At 45.8% G+C, this 19,307-nt stretch overlaps 1 protein-coding gene and 2 long non-coding RNA genes across 13 annotated transcripts in view; all 3 read left to right on the forward strand.

Moving 5' to 3' along the window:
- The window catches only part of LOC118377850 (protein unc-13 homolog B-like), a 135,911-nt gene that overhangs the window by 58,349 nt on the left and 58,255 nt on the right, over positions 1-19,307 (forward strand). The window contains exons 10-14 of the mRNA XM_052479557.1: positions 143-258; positions 4,435-4,598; positions 6,678-6,828; positions 17,190-17,258; positions 18,413-18,502. Coding sequence (XP_052335517.1) covers positions 143-258; positions 4,435-4,598; positions 6,678-6,828; positions 17,190-17,258; positions 18,413-18,502 — 590 coding nt within the window. The remainder of the gene's footprint in view (positions 1-142; positions 259-4,434; positions 4,599-6,677; positions 6,829-17,189; positions 17,259-18,412; positions 18,503-19,307) is intronic.
- Positions 2,190-4,408, forward strand: LOC127911797 (uncharacterized). Of its 9 annotated transcripts, none has more exons than XR_008079397.1 (6): positions 2,190-2,333; positions 2,530-2,615; positions 2,653-2,695; positions 2,995-3,209; positions 3,246-3,589; positions 4,066-4,408. It is a non-coding gene; the product is annotated as an uncharacterized LOC127911797 (long non-coding RNA). The 9 variants fall into 9 exon arrangements; XR_008079401.1 differs by lacking the exon at positions 4,066-4,408 and adding an exon at positions 3,626-3,932; XR_008079395.1 differs by lacking the exon at positions 4,066-4,408 and having other exon boundaries at positions 3,246-3,932.
- LOC127911798 (uncharacterized) lies at positions 4,987-5,665 on the forward strand. 3 transcript variants are annotated; one of them, XR_008079403.1, is made up of 3 exons: positions 4,987-5,014; positions 5,348-5,445; positions 5,593-5,665. It is a non-coding gene; the product is annotated as an uncharacterized LOC127911798 (long non-coding RNA). The 3 variants fall into 3 exon arrangements; XR_008079404.1 differs by lacking the exon at positions 4,987-5,014 and adding an exon at positions 5,173-5,200; XR_008079405.1 differs by lacking the exon at positions 4,987-5,014 and adding an exon at positions 5,222-5,249.

The raw sequence follows: 19,307 nt of genomic DNA on the forward strand, positions 1-19,307 counted from the left end.
CTGTCTGTCTGTCTGTCTGTCTGTCTGTCTGTCTGTCTGTCTGTCTGTCTGTCTGTCTGTCTGTCTGTCTGTAACTGTCTGTCTGTATCTGACAGTGTGTGTCTGTATCTGACAGTGTGTATCTGTGTGTCTCTCCCTACAGAGAAGAGGACTGATAAGTCAGCAGTGTCTGGGGCCATCAGGTTACAGATCAGTGTGGAGATTGAAGGGGAGGAGAAAGTAGCTCCGTACCACGTTCAGTACACCAGCCTACATGAGGTAACACACACCCTGTTCAGTACACCAGCCTACATGAGGTAACACACACCCTGTTCAGTACACCAGCCTACATGAGGTAACACACACCCTGTTCAGTACACCAGCCTACATGAGGTAACACACACCCTGTTCAGTACACCAGCCTACATGAGGTAACACACCCTGTTCAGTACACCAGCCTACATGAGGTAACACACACCCTGTTCAGTACACCAGCCTACACTAGGTAACACACACCCTGTTCAGTACACCAGCCTACATGAGGTAACACACACCCTGTTCAGTACACCAGCCTACATGAGGTAACACACACCCTGTTCAGTACACCAGCCTACATGAGGTAACACACCCTGTTCAGTACACCAGCCTACATGAGGTAACACACACCCTGTTCAGTACACCAGCCTACATGAGGTAAACACACCCTGTTCAGTACACCAGCCTACATGAGGTAACACACCCTGTTCAGTACACCAGCCTACATGAGGTAACACACACCCTGTTCAGTACACCAGCCTACACTAGGTAACACACCCTGTTCAGTACACCAGCCTACATGAGGTAACACACCCTGTTCAGTACACCAGCCTACATGAGGTAACACACCCTGTTCAGTACACCAGCCTACATGAGGTAACACACCCTGTTCAGTACACCAGCCTACATGAGGTAACACACCCTGTTCAGTACACCAGCCTACATGAGGTAACACACCCTGTTCAGTACACCAGCCTACACTAGGTAACACACACCCTGTTCAGTACACCAGCCTGCATGAGGTAACACACCCTGTTCAGTACACCAGCCTACATGAGGTAACACACCCTGTTCAGTACACCAGCCTGCATGAGGTAACACACATGTACCACATTCAGTACACCAGCCTACACTAGGTAACACACCCTGTTCAGTACACCAGCCTACACTAGGTAACACACCCTGTTCAGTACACCAGCCTGCATGAGGTAACACACATGTACCACATTCAGTACACCAGCCTACACTAGGTAACACACCCTGTTCAGTACACCAGCCTACACTAGGTAACACACCCTGTTCAGTACACCAGCCTACACTGTTCAGGTAACACACCCTGTTCATTACACCAGCCTACACTAGGTAACACACACCCTGTTCAGTACACCAGCCTGCATGAGGTAACACACACCCTGTTCAACACACATAGGTAACCACATTCAGTACACCAGCCTACACTAGGTAACACACCCTGTTCAGTACACCAGCCTACACTAGGTAACACACCCTGTTCAGTACACCAGCCTGCATGAGGTAACACACATGTACCCATTCAGTACACCAGCCTACACTAGGTAACACACCCTGTTCAGTACACCAGCCTACACTAGGTAACACACCCTGTTCAGTACACCAGCCTACACTAGGTAAACACACCCTGTTCAGTACACCAGCCTACACTAGGTAACACACCCCATGAGGTACCCCATTCAGTACACCAGCCTGCACTAGGTAACACACCCCGTAGCCCCCATTCAGTACACCAGCCTACACTAGGTAACAGTACACCCCCATTCAGTACACCAGCCTACACTAGGTAACACACCCCGTACCCCATTCAGTACACCAGCCTGCACTAGGTAACACACCCCACCCCATTCAGTACACCAGCCTACACTAGGTAACACACCCCATTCAGTACACCAGCCTGCACTAGGTAACACACCCCGTACCCCATTCAGTACACCAGCCTGCACTAGGTAACACACCCTGTTCAGTACCCCATTCAGTACACCAGCCTGCACTAGGTAACACACCCCATTCAGTACACCAGCCTACACTAGGTAACACACCCGTACCCCATTCAGTACACCAGCCTACACTAGGTAACACACCCCGTACCCCATTCAGTACACCAGCCTGCACTAGGGTAACACAGCCCCTAGGTACCCCATTCAGTACACCAGCCTACACTAGGTAACACACCCCGTACCCCATTCAGTACACCAGCCTGCACTAGGTAACACACCCCGTACCCCATTCAGTACACCAGCCTACACTAGGTAACACACCCCATTCAGTACACCAGCCTACACTAGGTAACACACCCCACCCCATTCAGTACACCAGCCTGCACTAGGTAAACACCCCGTACCCCATTCAGTACACCAGCCTACACTAGGTAACACACCCCTAGGTACCCCATTCATTACACCAGCCTACACCCCATTCAGTACACCAGCCTGCACTAGGTAACACACCCCGTACCCCATTCAGTACACCAGCCTACACTAGGTAACACACCCCGTACCCCATTCAGTACACCAGCCTGCACTAGGTAACACACCCCGTACCCCATTCAGTACACCAGCCTACACTAGGTAAACACACCCCATTCAGTACACCAGCCTACACTAGGTAACACACCCCGTACCCCATTCAGTACACCAGCCTGCACTAGGTAACACACCCCGTACCCCATTCAGTACACCAGCCTGCACTAGGTAACACACACTGTACCCCATTCAGTACACCAGCCTGCACTAGGTAACACACCCCGTACCCCATTCAGTACACCAGCCTACACTAGGTAACACACCCCGTACCCCATTCAGTACACCAGCCTACACTAGGTAACACACCCCACCCCATTCAGTACACCAGCCTGCACTAGGTAACACACCCCGTACCCCATTCAGTACACCAGCCTGCACTAGGTAACACACCCCGTACCCCATTCAGTACACCAGCCTACACTAGGTAACACACCCCGTACCCCATTCAGTACACCAGCCTACACTAGGTAACACACCCCGTACCCCATTCAGTACACCAGCCTGCACTAGGTAACACACCCCGTACCCCATTCAGTACACCAGCCTACACTAGGTAACACACCCCGTACCCCATTCAGTACACCAGCCTGCACTAGGTAACACACCCCGTACCCCATTCAGTACACCAGCCTACACTAGGTAACACACCCCATTCAGTACACCAGCCTACACTAGGTAACACACCCCGTACCCCATTCAGTACACCAGCCTGCACTAGGTAACACACCCCGTACCCCATTCAGTACACCAGCCTACACTAGGTAACACACCCCGTACCCCATTCAGTACACCAGCCTGCACTAGGTAACACACCCCGTACCCCATTCAGTACACCAGCCTACACTAGGTAACACACCCCGTACCCCATTCAGTACACCAGCCTGCACTAGGTAACACACCCCGTACCCCATTCAGTACACCAGCCTACACTAGGTAACACACCCCGTACCCCATTCAGTACACCAGCCTGCACTAGGTAACACACCCCGTACCCCATTCAGTACACCAGCCTACACTAGGTAACACACCCCATTCAGTACACCAGCCTACACTAGGTAACACACCCCGTACCCCATTCAGTACACCAGCCTGCACTAGGTAACACACCCCGTACCCCATTCAGTACACCAGCCTGCACTAGGTAACACACACTGTACCCCATTCAGTACACCAGCCTGCACTAGGTAACACACCCCGTACCCCATTCAGTACACCAGCCTACACTAGGTAACACACCCCGTACCCCATTCAGTACACCAGCCTGCACTAGGTAACACACCCCGTACCCCATTCAGTACACCAGCCTGCTCTAGGTAACACACCCCGTACCCCATTCAGTACACCAGCCTACACTAGGTAACACACCCCGTACCCCATTCAGTACACCAGCCTGCACTAGGGTAACACAGCCTACACTAGGTAACACACCCCATTCAGTACACCAGCCTACACTAGGTAAACACCCCACCCCATTCAGTACACCAGCCTACACTAGGTAACACACCCCGTACCCCATTCAGTACACCAGCCTGCACTAGGTAACACACCCCGTACCCCATTCAGTACACCAGCCTACACTAGGTAACACACCCCGTACCCCATTCAGTACACCAGCCTGCACTAGGTAACACACCCCGTACCCCATTCAGTACACCAGCCTACACTAGGTAACACACCCCATTCAGTACACCAGCCTACACTAGGTAACACACCCCATTCAGTACACCAGCCTACACTAGGTAACACACCTCGTACCCCATTCAGTACACCAGCCTGCACTAAGTAACACACACTGTACCACGTTGTATGTTTATACACACACAGCATAGAAACGGATACGGAAGCTGTTTGTCTCCCTCTGCAGAACATGTTCCATTACTCTACTGACGTGGTGGGTCAGGGGGTGGTGAAGGTGCCTGTTGCCTATGGAGACGATGCGTGGAAGGTCTACTTCGATGAGGTGCTGCAGGATATCATAGATGAATTCGCCATGCGCTACGGCATCGAGTCCATCTACCAGGCCATGACGTGAGTCTGCTGGGAACTCTGTGTGTGTGTCTGTGTGTGTGTGTGTGTGTTCAGTTTATTTTCATTGTTCCAATATTCTACTACAGGGGACTCTGTCCCGACGAGGTCCGGATTGCTGCTGGTTTTCTGTTCTACCTGATAATGAATTGCACCAACCTGGTGGTTTAAATCAGTCCCTGATAAGAGAGGAAAAATGAGAAAAAGCTTCCAGGTTTAAATCAGTCCATGATAAGAGGGGAAAAATGAGAAAAAGCTTCCAGGTTTAAATCAGTCCATGATAAGAGGGGAAAAATTAGAAAAAGCTTCCAGGTTTAAATCAGTCCATGATAAGAGAGGTTTAAAAAATGAGAATAAAAAAAGCTTCCAGGTTTAAATCAGTCCCTGATAAGAGGGGAAAAATGAGAAAAAGCTTCCAGGTTTAAATCAGTCCATGATAAGAGGGGAAAATGAGAAAAAGCTTCCAGGTTTAAATCAGTCCATGATAAGAGGGGAAAAAATAGAAAAAGCTTCCAGGTTTGAAAGTCCATGATAAGAGGGGAGAAAAAGCTTCCAGGTTTAAATCAGTCCATGATAAGAGGGGAAAAATGAGAAAAAGCTTCCAGGTTTAAATCAGTCCATGATAAGAGGGGAAAAATGAGAAAAAGCTTCCAGGTTTAAATCAGTCCATGATAAGAGGGGAATAATGAGAAAAAGCTTCCAGGTTTAAATCAGTCCATGATAAGAGGGGAAAAATTAGAAAAAGCTTCCAGGTTTAAATCAGTCCATGATAAGAGGGGAAAAATTAGAAAAAGCTTCCAGGTTTAAATCAGTCCATGATAAGAGGGGAATAATGAGAAAAAGCTTCCAGGTTTAAATCAGTCCCTGATAAGAGGGGAAAAATGAGAAAAAGCTTCCAGGTTTAAATCAGTCCATGATAAGAGGGGAAAAATGAGAAAAAGCTTCCAGGTTTAAATCAGTCCATGATAAGAGGGGAAAAATTAGAAAAAGCTTCCAGGTTTAAATCAGTCCATGATAAGAGGGGAAAAATGAGAAAAAGCTTCCAGGTTTAAATCAGTCCATGATAAGAGGGGAAAAATGAGAAAAAGCTTCCAGGTTTAAATCAGTCCATGATAAGAGGGGAATAATGAGAAAAAGCTTCCAGGTTTAAATCAGTCCATGATAAGAGGGGAAAAATTAGAAAAAGCTTCCAGGTTTAAATCAGATGGTTCCGTTATAGAAGTCACACTTTCGATAGAAACAGAAAGTGTTGCGATGGCGTCTGCAGATTGGTTTATCTTTTAAAGAGAAATGAGGACACGGTGTTGACACGGTTGTCCAGAACTTCCCGACGTTAATACATGGATCACACGTCTCAGTCCGGACCACAGGAGGTTGGTGGCATGTTAATTGGGGAGGACGGGCTCGTAGTAGTGGAATGAGTGGAATGGTATCAAATACATCCAACAGACGGTTTCCATGTGTTTGATACGATTCCATTCGCTCCGTTCCAGCCATCATTATGAGCCCGTCCTGCCCTCAGCAGCCTCCACTGGTCTGGACCTGTCACTCACACACTCACACACATTTCTAAATACACATGCATTGCATGCACACACACACGTGCCACTACAGAGACAGTCAGAATTGAATTACTCATCTGTCATTATGTGACTTTTAGGATATGGCACGCATTCTTATTCTCTCTCTCTCTCTCTCTCTCTCTCCCTCTCTCCTCCTTTCTCCCTCTCTCTCTCCCTCTCTCCCTCTCTCTCTCCCTCTCTCTCTCTCTCTCTCTCTCTCTCTCTCTCTCTCTCTCTCTCTCCTCTCCTCTGCCCTCCCTCTCTCTTTCTCTCTCCTCCCTTCTACCTCTCTCTCCCTCTCTCTCCCTCTCTCCTCCTTTCTCCCTCTCTCTTTTGGTTTCTGCCTCTCCCTCTCCTCTTCCCTCCCTCTCTCTTTCTTTCGGTCTCTCTCTCCTCCTCCTTCCCTCTCTCTCCTTCCCTCTCTCTTTCTCTCGGTCTCTCTCTCCTCCTCCTTCCCTCTCTCTCCTCCTCCCACCCTTTTTCTTTCTCTCTTCCCTCCCCTCTCTCTCTCTCTCTCCAGTCACTTTGCCTGTCTGTCCTCTAAGTATATGTTGTCGGGTATTCCTGCTGTGATGAGTACTCTGTTGGCCAACATCAACGCCTTCTACGCCCATCCTACAGCCATCACCAACGTCTCTGCATGTGACCGCTTCAATGCCTCCAACTTCGGGGTAAGATACACAAGCAACACAGCGACTACACACAACTGCACACAAAATCTTACATACCATATTTTCAACTACCCCTTGTGTTGGTACGTCATGGTGTGTTTGTGTTGGTACGTCATAGTGTGTTTTATCAAATCAAATTATTTGTCACATGCACGGAATACAACTGGTGTAGACTTAACCGTGAAATACTTAGTGAATGACCTGCAGAGAGCTGGGACCAAAGTAACAAAGCCATACCATCAGTAACACACTACGCCGCCAGGGACTCAAATCCTGCAGTGCCAGACGTGTCCCCCTGCTTAAGCCAGTACATGTCCAGGCCCGTCTGAAGTTTGCTAGAGAGCATTTGGATGATCCAGAAGAAGATTGGGAGAATGTCATATGGTCAGATGAAACGAAGGCAGGGTAAAGTGACTAGGCATCAGGATAGATCATAATAAGGTATTTGAGGTAGATATGTACATGAAGGTAAAGTAACTAGGCATCAGGATAGATAATAATGAGGTAGATATGTACATGAAGGCAGGGTAAAGTGACTAGACATCAGGATAGATAATAATAAGGTATTTGATGTAGATATGTACATGAAGGCAGGGTAAAGTGACTAGGCATCAGGATAGATAATAATGAGGTAGATATGTACATGAAGGCAGGGTAAAGTGACTAGACATCAGGATAGATAATAATAAGGTATTTGATGTAGATATGTACATGAAGGCAGGGTAAAGTGACTAGACATCAGGATAGATAATAATAAGGTATTTGAGGTAGATATGTACATGAAGGTAAAGTAACTAGGCATCAGGATAGATAATAATGAGGTAGATATGTACATGAAGGCAGGGTAAAGTGACTAGGCATCAGGATAGAAAATAATACGGTATTTGAGGTAGATATGTTCATGAAGGTAAAGTAACTAGGCATCAGGATAGATAATAATGAGGTAGATATGTACATGAAAGCAGGGTAAAGTGACTAGGCATCAGGATAGAAAATAATACGGTATTTGAGGTAGATATGTTCATGAAGGTAAAGTAACTAGGCATCAGGATAGATAATAATGAGGTAGATATGTACATGAAGGCAGGGTAAAGTGACTAGGCATCAGGATAGAAAATAATACGGTATTTGAGGTAGATATGTACATGAAGGCAGGGTAAAGTGACTAGGCATCAGGATTGATAATAATAAGGTATTTGAGGTAGATATGTTCATGAAGGTAAAGTAACTAGGCATCAGGATAGATAATAATGAGGTAGATATGTACATGAAGGCAGGGTAAAGTGACTAGGCATCATGATAGAAAATAATAAGGTATTTGAGGTAGATATGTACATGAAGGCAGGGTCGACCAGCTCCACTACAGCCCCGTTGATGTGGTGCTCTCCCTCGTTTTTCTGTCGTCCACGATCAAATCAAATCAAATCAAATTTATTTATATAGCCCTTCGTACATCAGCTGATATCTCAAAGTGCTGTACAGAAACCCAGCCTAAAACCCCAAACAGCAAACAATGCAGGTGTAAAAGCACGGTGGCTAGGAAAAACTCCCTAGAAAGGCCAAAACCTAGGAAGAAACCTAGAGAGGAACCGGGCTTAAGGCAGTCCTCTTCTGGCTGTGCCGGGTAGAGATTATAACAGAACATGACCAAGATGTTCAAATGTTCATAAATGACCAGCATGGTCGAATTAATAAGGCAGAACAGTTGAAACTGGAGCAGCAGCAGTCAGGTGGAATGGGGACAGCAAGGAGCCATCATGTCAGGTAGTCCTGGGGACGGTCCTAGGGCAGGTCCTCAGGAGAAAGAAAGAAAATTAGAGAGAATATGTGGGGTGGCCAGGTATTATTGGCCAAGATGTTCAAATGTTCATAAATGACCAGCATGGTTGAATAATAGTAAGGCAGAACAGTTGAAACTGGAGCAGGAGCATGGCCAGGTGGACTGGGGACAGCAAGGAGTCCTCATGTCAGGTAGTCCTGGGACATGGTCCTAGGGCCCAGGCCAGTTGAAACTGGAGCAGCAGCATGGCCAGGTGGACTGGGGACAGCAAGGAGTCATCATGTCAGGTAGTCCTGGGGCATGGTCCTAGGGCTCAGGTCCTCCGAGAGAGAGAAAGAAAGAGAGAAGGAGAGAATTAGAGAACGCACACTTAGATTCACACAGGACACCGAATAGGACAGGAGAAGTACTCCAGATATAACAAACTGACCCTAGCCCCCCGACACATAAACTACTGCAGCATAAATACTGGAGGCTGAGACAGGAGGGGTCAGGAGACACTGTGGCCCCATCAGCTCCTTGGTCTTTCTGACGTTGAGGGAGAGGTTGTTGTCCTGGCACCACACTGCCAGGTCACTGACTTCCTTCCTGTAGGCTGACTCATCGATTACTAACGTCTATGTTAGCCTTAAGAGCTGTGAGATGTACACAGCAACATGACCACAGCATAATACCCAGGGTACATATTATCTACACAGTGTCTCAGAGTAGAAGTGCTGTAATATGGACAGAAGAAACCTGCACTCCAACTCCCACTCTGAAATGTGTTTTGAATGTGAGCCCAGTCTTAGCCAAATGAGAGAGCCCAGAAGCAACCAGAGGCCAGTCTTAATGGCCCCTGGGATTCCAGCCAACAGCACTAGTAGTGCCACTGCAATGGAGACGGATATCCATTTTGTCTCCGCCACCGGCTGTCCCCTGCCAGTTGCAGTCAAACGACTGTGATTTATGAGCGACTGGCTGGCTGCTGGCAGCGTGTACTCAATCTAATGGGCCCAGGGTTCTCACTAGTGTTACCATAGGCTAAGGATATGACGCTCTCTTTCTGGGTTGCCAGGTTGGTGATAGCCTGTCTGTGTTTCCCTACTGACTAAAGTTAGATTATGTATCAGATTGGTAATCCTGAATTTTTTTCTAATGACTGTTGAAACGGAGTTGCCAAGTTTGTGACAGCCTGTGTTTCCCAACTGACTATAGTTAGTTGGTTGCCAGATTGGCTATCCTTTTTTTCCTGTTGACCATAATGAGTGTGTTGCCAGATAGGTGAGAGCCTGCACTGCTCACCCCGTACCAGGTCCTAATCCCCGACACTTGGAAGAGAACGAGACGGCGATGTTGAGGCCGGCGTACGGGTACCCTGATGAAACTAAGACGGCGTGTAAATAATCCGCCTGACTCAGATAAACCACCTCTACCCTCTTTTCTATTGCCGAATGTACAATCATTGGAGAACAAACTGGAATGAGCTCCTTTCAAGACTATCCTATCAACTGGATCTGAAGAACTGTAGTATCCAATGTTTCTCTGAAACTTGGCTGGACAAGGACAAATATTCTAGCTTGTTTTTCTATGCATCGGCAGGACAGAACGGCAGTGTCGGATAAGCTCAACGGGGTTGGTGTGTGTCTCTTTGTTAACAACAGCTGGTGCGCGATCTCTAATATTAAGGAAAGAAGTCTTGAGGTTCTGCTCGACTGAGTTGGAATACCTCATGATAAGCTTTAGACCACACTATTTACCAAGAGAGTTTTCATCTATAGTTTTCGTATCTGTCTATTTATCACCACAAACCGATGCTGGCACTAAGACCGCACTCAATGAGCTGTATACGGCCATAAGCAAACAAGAAAATGCTTATCCAGAGGCGGCGCTCCTAGTGGCCGGTGATTTTAGTGCAGAAATACTGAAATACATCTTAACAAATTTTTACCAGGTTGTCGCCTGTGCAACTAGAGGCAAAAAAACTCTAGATCACCTTTAGTCCACACACAGAAACACATACAAAACTTTCCCTCGCCCTCCATTTGGCAAATATGACCATAACTCTATCTTCCTGATTCCTGCTTACAAGCAAAAACTCAAACAGGAAGTACCGGGGACACGCTCAATACGGAAGTGGTCTGATGAAGCGGATGCTAAGCTACAGGACCACTTCATTTACCGGCTTTATTAATAAGTGCGTTGACAACATCATCTTCACAGTAACCATACATACGTACATATCCCAACCAGAAGCCATGGATTAAAGGCAATATCCGCACTGAGCTAAAGGTTAGAGGTGCCGTTTCCAAGGAGCGGGACACTATCCCGGGCGCTTATAAGAAATCTCGTTTCGCCCTCCGATGAACCATCAAACTGGAAATGCATCAATGCAGGACTAAGATCAAATCCTACTGCACCGGCTAAGACATTCGTTGGATTACCAAGGGAATCCCAGTCGCGAGCTACGCAGTGACGTGAGGCTACCAGATGAGCTACAGTAAATGCCTTCTATGCTCGCTTTGAGGCTAGCAACACTGAACCATGCTTGAGAGCACCAGCTGTTCTGGATGACTGTGTGATCATGCTCTCCGTAGCCGATGTAAGACCTTTAAACAGGTTAAATTTCACAAGGCCGCAGGGCCAGATGGATTACCAGGACGCACACTCAGAGCATGCGCTGACCAGCTGGCAAGTGTCCTCACTGACATTTTCCCAGTCTGTAAAAAACGACATGTTCCAAGCCGACCACCATAGTCCCTTACCCAAGAATGCCAAGGTCACACCGTAGGCTGGTCATGGCTCACATCAACACCATCATCCCAGACACCCTGGACCCACTACAATTTGCATACCGCCCCAACAAATCCACAGATGACACACTCTCTATTGCTCTCCACACTGCCCTTTCCGACTTGTACAAAAGGAACATGTCTGTGAAAATGCTGTTCATTGACTACAGCTCGGCATTCAACGTCATAGTGCCCTCCAAGCTCACCACTAAGGTCCTTTGACTGAACAACTCCCTTTGTAACTCCCTCTGCAACTGGCAAGCCGTACCGATGTACCTGAACAGTTTCTACCCCCAAGCCATAAGACTGCTAACTAGTTAGTTAAATAGTGAACCAAATAGCTACCCGGACTTTCTGCATTGACCCTTTTTGCACTGTTTTGACTCATAAAACACGTTTTTCTGCTGTTGACTATCTGTCACTTTACTCCTAGTTATATGTACATGTCCACCTCAATTACCTCATACCCCTGCACATCGACTCGGTACTGGTACCCCTTGTATATTATTACTCACTGTGTATCTAGTATTACTTTTATTATGACGTGTTTTACCATTATTGTTGGGAAGAGCCAGTAAACCTCTTTACAAAGCATGTGAGGTTGGTTTTGACTTGAATCTCAGACTGACGTACACAGGAATCTCTGTTTAGGCTGGATGTTATTTATTCCTCTACCAGTTTATCTCTTTTCCTCGATGTCTAAATTCTCTCTTCTCTCATGCTCTCTCTCTATCCCTGATTCTATCTATCTATCTATCTATCTATCTATCTATCTATCTATCTATCTATCTATCTATCTATCTATCTATCTATCTATCTGTCTATCTGTCTATCTGTCTATCTGTCTATCTGTCTGTCTGTCTGTCTGTCTGTCTGTCTGTCTGTCTGTCTGTCTGTCTGTCTGTCTCTTTCGCTCCCTCTCTCAATTCAATTCAAGGGGCTTTATTAGCATGGGAAACATGTGTTAACATTGCCAAAGCAAGTGAGGTAGATAATATACAAAAGTAAAAAAATAAATAAACAGTAAACATTACACAATACAGAAGTTTCAAAACAATAAAGACATTACAAATGTCATATTATGTATATATACAGTGTTGTAACAATGTACAAAGTGTTAAAGTACACAAGGGAAAATAAATAAGCATAAATATGGGTTGTATTTACAATGGTGTTTGTTCTTCACTGGTTGACCTTTTCTTGTGGCAACAGGTCACAAATCTTGCTGCTGTGATGGCACACTGTGGAATTTCACCCAGTAGATATGGGAGTTTATCAAAATATTTTTTTTAATCGAATTATTTGTGGATCTGTGTAATCTGGGGGAAATATGTCTCTCTAATATGGTCATACATTGGGCAGGAGGTTAGGAAGTGCAGCTCAGTTTCCACCTCATTTTGTGGGCAGTATGCACATAGCTTGTCTCCTCTTGAGAGCCATGTCTGCCTACGGCGGCCTTTCTCGATAGCAAGGCTATGCTCACTGAGTCTGTACATAGTCAAAGCTTTCCTTAAGTTTGGGCCAGTCACAGTGGTCAGGTATTCTGCCACTGTGTACTCTCGGTTTAGGGCCAAATAGCATTCTAGTTTGCTCTGTTTTTTTGTTAATTCTTTCCAATGTGTCGAGTAATTATCTTTTTGTTTTTCTCATGATTTGGTTGGGTCTAATTGTGCTGATGTCCTGGTGCTCTGTGTTTGTGTTTGTGAACAGAGCCCCAGGACCAGCTAGCTTAGGGGACTCTTCTCCAGCTTCATCTCTCTGTAGGTGATGGCTTTGTCATGGAAGGTTTGGGAATCGTTTCCTTTTAGGTGGTTGTAGAATTTAACGGCTCTTTTCTGGATTTGGATAATTAGTGGGTATCGGCCTAATTCTGCTCTGCTCTATGTTGTACACAGAGGATATTTTTGCAGAATTCTGCATGCAGAGTCTCAATTTGGTGTTTGTCAAATTTTGAAGTCTTGGTTGGTGAGCGGACCAGACCTCACAACCATAAAGGGCAATGGGCTCTATGACTGATTCAAGTATTTTTAGCCAGATCCTAATTGGTATGTTGAATTTTATGTTCCTTTTGATAGCATTGAATGCCCTTCTTGCCTTGTCTCTCAGATCGTTCACAGCTTTGTGGAAGTTACCTGTAGCGCTGATGTTTAGGCCAAGGTATGTATAGTTTTTTGTGTGCTCTAGGGCAACTGTGTCTAGATGGAATTTGTATTTGTGGTCCTGGTGACTGGACCTTTTTTGGAACACCATAATTTTGGTCTTACTGAGATTTACTGTCAGGGCCCAGATCTGTCAGAATCTGTGCAGAATATCTAGGTGCTGTAGGCCCTCCTTGGTTGGTGACAGAAGCACCAGATCATCAGCAAACAGTAGACATTTGCCTTCAGATTCTAGTAGGGTGAGGCCGGGTGCTGCTGACTTTTCTAGTGCCCGTGCCAATTCGTTGATATATATGCTGAAGAGGGTGGGGCTTAAGCTGCATCCCTGTCTCACCCCACGGCCTTGTGGGAAGAAATGTGTGTGTTTTTTGCCTATTTTAACCACACACTTGTTGTTTGTGTACATGGATTTTATAATGTCGTATGTTTTTCCCCCAACACCACTTTCCATCAGTTTGTATAGCAGACCCTCATGCCAGATTGAGTCAAAGGCTTTTTTGAAATCAACAAAGCATGAGAAGACTTTGCCTTTGTTTTGGTTTGTTTGGTTGTCAATTAGGGCATGCAGGGTGAATGTCTGTTGTACGGTAATTTGTTAAAAAGCCAATTTGATATTTACTCAGTACATTGTTTTCATTGAGGAAATGTAGGAGTCTGCTGTTAATGATAATGCAGAGGATTTTCCCAAGGTTGCTGTTGACGCATATTCCACGGTAGTTATTGGGGTCAAATTTGTCTCCACTTTTGTGGATTGGGGTGATAAGTCCTTGGTTCCAAATATTGGGGAAGATGCCAAAGCTAAGGATGATGTTAAAGAGTTCTAGTATAGCCAATTGGAATTTGTTGATCATTTCATTAAGGATACCATCAACACCACATGCCTTTTTGGGTTGGAGGGTTTTTATTCTCTCGCTCTATCTAGCTCTCTCTCTCTCTCTCTCTATCACTGATTCACTCTCTCTGTCTCGCTCTCTCTCGCTCTCTGTCACTGATTCACTCTCTCTATCTCGCTCTCTCTCGCTCTCTATCACTGATTCACTCTCTCTATCTCGCTCTCTCTCTCTCTCTATCACTGATTCACTCTCTCTATCTCGCTCTCTCTCGCTCTCTATCTATATCTAGCTCTCTCTATCCCTGATTCACTCTCTCTCTCTCCCTTTCTCTCTCATCATCTGATCATTATCCATCATGTGAAGGATAAAGTGATCATTTTGATCTCTACATCTTTTCCTAATTTTCATAATCCAGCCTTGTGATTGGCCCGCTGATAGAAAGTGTGTGTGTGTGTGTGTGTGTGTGGTTTCCTTGGTGATATCCGGTTTTAATATTAAAACTCTATGAGCTCATAATAAAGGTTAGAGCCCTTGGAGTTCTGACAGGGCTCGTGTCCCAAATGGCACCATATTCCTTTTTGGGCCTTGGTCATAGTTTGTCAATTGGGATGCGGGCATTGGATTAGAGAAGAGGTAAGACTGGACCAGCTAGCTGCTGTGGTTGGACCATACTGCAGATGGGATAGGGCGGGAACATTCAGGAAGGGATCCTATTACCACTAGGTCTGAGGGGATGGGGTGAATATAGCCATTAGCTGTGGGGACAATGTGGCCATTATAGCTATTATCTCTGTCTGAAGAGGAGGCGTGGGGGAGAATTGTGGTCCAACTCCATCCTCCCAGGGAGTGATGGTCTCTATGCGGATAGTAAAGTCTTCAGTGACAACAACCTGTAAATCTAGATTAAGCCCCCCCCCCTCTCCTTTCTCTCCTCTATTCACTACTTATTGTTGTGGTACACACACACACACGCACGCACACACACACATGTCGACTCAATTACTTTAATCTTTCTCTCTTTAATAACCAGGCACACATATACTCTCTATCACCCCGAAGCACATTAACTCAGAATGTCTGGACAACAGTCTCCCTCCCTGTCAACATTCCCTACATCACTCTCCTCTCTGTCTATCTCTTTCTCTTTCTCTTCTCTTCTCTTCTCTTCTCTTCTCTTCTCTTCTCTTCTCTTCTCTTCTCTTCTCTTCTCTTCTCTTCTCTTCTCTCCTCTCCTCTCCTCTCCTCTCCTCTCCTCTCCTCTCCTCTCTGTCTCTCTCTTTCTCTTCTCTTCTCTTCTCTTCTCTTCTCTTCTCTTCTCTTCTCTCCTCTCCTCTCCTCTCCTCTCCTCTCTGTCTCTCTCTTTCTCTTCTCTTCTCCTCTCTTCTCCTCTCTGTCTCTCTCTTTCTCTTCTCTTCTCTTCTCTCCTCTCCTCTCCTCTCCCTCCCTCCTCTCCTCTCCTCTCTCCTCTCCTCTCCTCTCCTCTCTCTCTCCTCTCCTCTCTCCCTCTGTCTCTCTCTTTCTCTTCTCTCTTTCTTCTCTTCTCTTCTCTTCTCTCCTCTCCTCTCCTCTCCTCTCCTCTCTGTCTCTCTCTTTCTCTTCTCTTCTCCTCTCTGTCTCTCTCTTTCTCTTCTCTTCTCTTTCTCTGTCTCTGTCTCTGTCTCTGTCTCTCTCTTCTCTTCTCTTCTCTTCTCTTCTCTTCTCTTCTCTTCTCTTCTCTTCTCTTCTCTTCTCTCCTCTCCTCTCCTCTCCCCTCTGTCTCTCTCTTTCTCTTCTCTTCTCTTCTCTTCTCTTCTCTTCTCTTCTCTTCTCTTCTCTCCTCTCCTCTCCTCTCCTCTCCTCTCCTCTCCTCTCTGTCTCTCTCTTCTCTTCTCTTCTCTTCTCTTCTCTTCTCCTTCTCTCCTCTCCTCTCCTCTCCTCTCCTCTCTGTCTCTCTCTTTCTCTTCTCTTCTCCTCTCTGTCTCTCTCTTTCTCTTCTCTTCTCTTTCTCTGTCTCTCTCTTCTCTCTTCTCTTCTCTTCTCCTCTCTCTCTCTCTTTCTCTCCTCTCCTCTCCTCTCCTCTCCTCTCCTCTCCTCTCTGTCTCTCTCTTTCTCTTCTCTTCTCTCTCTCTCGCTCTTGTCTCTCGCTCTTGTCTATCTCCCTCGCTCTCTCAATTCAAGTTCAATTCAATTCAATTTAGGGGCTTTATTGACATGGGAAACACATGTTAACATTGCCAAAGCAAATTAAGTAGATAATAAACAAAAGTGAAATAAACAATAAAATTAACAGTAAACATTACACTCACAAAAGTTCCAAAAGAATAAAGACATTTCAAATGTCATATTATGTGCAAATAGTTAAAGTTACAAAAGGGAAAATAAATAAACGTAAATATGGATTGTATTTCCAATGGTGTTTGTTCTTCACTTGTTGCCTTTTTCTTGTGGCAACAGGTCACACATCTTGCTGCGGTGATGGAACACTGTGGTATTTCACCCAGTAGATATGGGAGTTAATCCAACTTGGATTTGTTTCTTCAATTCTTTGTGGGTCTGTGTAATCTTAGGGAAATATGTGTCTCTAATATGTTCACACATTTTGTCAGGAGGTTAGGACATGCAGCTCATTTTTTGGGCAGTGAGCACATATCCAGTCTTCTCTTGAGAGCCATGTCTGCCTACGGCGGCCTTTCTCAATAGCAAGGCTATGCTCACTGAGTCTGTACATAGTCAAAGCTTTCCTTAATTGTGGGCCAGTCACAGTGGTCAGGTATTCTGCCACTGTGTACTCTCTGTTCAGAGCCAAATAGCATTCTTTCTCTCTTCTTCCCCAAACTAGAAAGATCGTTTTGTTAAACTCATGGATCAACTGCACAACTCTCTTCGGATCGACCTCTCCACATACAGAGTAAGTCTACATCTCTCCTGACTATCTTATCTACCTACCAACTCACGACCAAGTCTAGTATAGATGATGTGTATATCTTGTGCTATACTTTCAATCTGATCCATTCACCCTGTACAGTAAAACCACAGAACAAACCAGTCACTGTATATCAACAGTAATTCCTTCAGCTCAAAACCAGTCTAAATCTCCTGTATCCACATAATTTTCTTCATCTCTAAACCAGTCTAAATCTCCTGTATCCACATAATTTTCTTCATCTCTAAACCAGTCTAAATCTCCTGTATCCACATAATTTTCTTCATCTCTAAGCCAGTCTAAATCTCCTGTATCCACAGTATTTCCTTCATCTCTAAACCAGTCTAAATCTCCTCTATCCACAGTAGTTCCTTCATCTCTAAGCCAGTCTAAATCTCCTGTATCCACAGTATTACCTTCATCACTAAGCCAGTCTAAATCTCCTGTATCCACAGTAATTCCTTCAGATCTAAACCAGTCTAAATCTCCTGTATCCACAGTATTTCCTTCATCTCTAAACCAGTCTAAATCTCCTGTATCCACAGTAATTCCTTCATCTCTAAGCCAGTCTAAATCTCCTGTATCCACAGTATTTTCTTCAGCTCAAAGCCAGTCTAAATCTCCTGTATCAACGTACAACTAGTATGTGACCTGGCAGAACAGTGGACGTGTTGTTTTGTTGAATATTTTTACATATATATATATTTTTAATTTAACCTTTATTTAACTAGGCAAGTCAGTTAAGAACAAATTCTTATTTACAATGACGGCCTACGCCGGCCAAACCAGGACGACACTGGGCCAATTGTGCGCCACCCTATGGGATTCCCATTCACGGCCGGATGTGATACAGCCTGGAATCAAACCAGGGACTGTAGTGACGGCTCATGCGCTGAGATGCAGTGCCTTAGACCGCTGTGCCACTCTGGAGCCCAGTTTATGGGGGCTGATGCATCCTTGACTAAAAAGACAGTCCTACTGTAAATGCATGTGGCGTGTTTCCTTCAGTACATTGAAGACAGTTGACTGAATGTTTCAGCCTGCTGAGGAAACATAAGGAATTTCTGACGTTTTGGCACCATTCATTTTTGGAGTTTTTCCACCCGAACTTAACCACCTTCTCTCTTCCCCGCCATCAGAATAACTTCCCAGCCAGTAGTAAGCCTCGTCTGCAGGACCTGAAGTCTACTGTGGATCTGCTGACAAGCATAACCTTCTTCAGAATGAAGGTACAGAGACACACACACACACACACACACACACACACACACACACACACACACACACACACACACAGACAGACAGACAGACAGACAGACAGACAGACAGACAGACAGACAGACAGACAGACAGACAGACAGACAGACAGACAGACAGACAGACAGACAGACAGACAGACAGACAGACAGACAGACAGACAGACAGACAGACAGACAGACAGAGAGAGAGACACTGTCAGATACAGACACACACTGTCAGATACAGTCGGTCTCTCTGTCTGACTGGGTCTGTCTCTCTGCCTGACTGGGTCTGTCTCTCTGTCTGACTGGGTCTGTCTCTCTGCCTGACTGGGTCTGTCTCTCTGCCTGACTGGGTCTGTCTCTCTGCCTGACTGGGTCTGTCTCTCTGTCTGACTGGGTCTGTCTCTCTGTCTGACTGGGTCTGTCTCTCTGTCTGACTGTCTGTCTGTCTGTCTGTCTCCCTGTGGGTCTGTCTCTCTGTCTGACTGCCTGTCTGTCTCCCTGTGGGTCTGTTTCTCTGTCTGACTGCCTGTCTGTCTCCCTGTGGGTCTGTTTCTCTGTCTGACTGTCTGTCTGTCTCCACCGTGGGTCTGTTTCTCTGTCTGACTGCCTGTCTGTCTCCCTGTGGGTCTGTTTCTCTGTCTGACTGCCTGTCTGTCTCCATGTGGGTCTGTCTCTCTGTCTGACTGCCTGTCTGTCTCCCTGTGGGTCTGTTTCTCTGTCTGACTGTGTCCGTCTGTCTTTTCCTCTCTGTCAGACTGAGTTTGTCTCTCTGTCTCAGTCTCCCTCGTGG

Source organism: Oncorhynchus keta, chromosome 25 (genome assembly GCF_023373465.1).
Source record: "Oncorhynchus keta strain PuntledgeMale-10-30-2019 chromosome 25, Oket_V2, whole genome shotgun sequence".
Classification (NCBI taxonomy): Eukaryota; Metazoa; Chordata; class Actinopteri; order Salmoniformes; family Salmonidae; genus Oncorhynchus; species Oncorhynchus keta.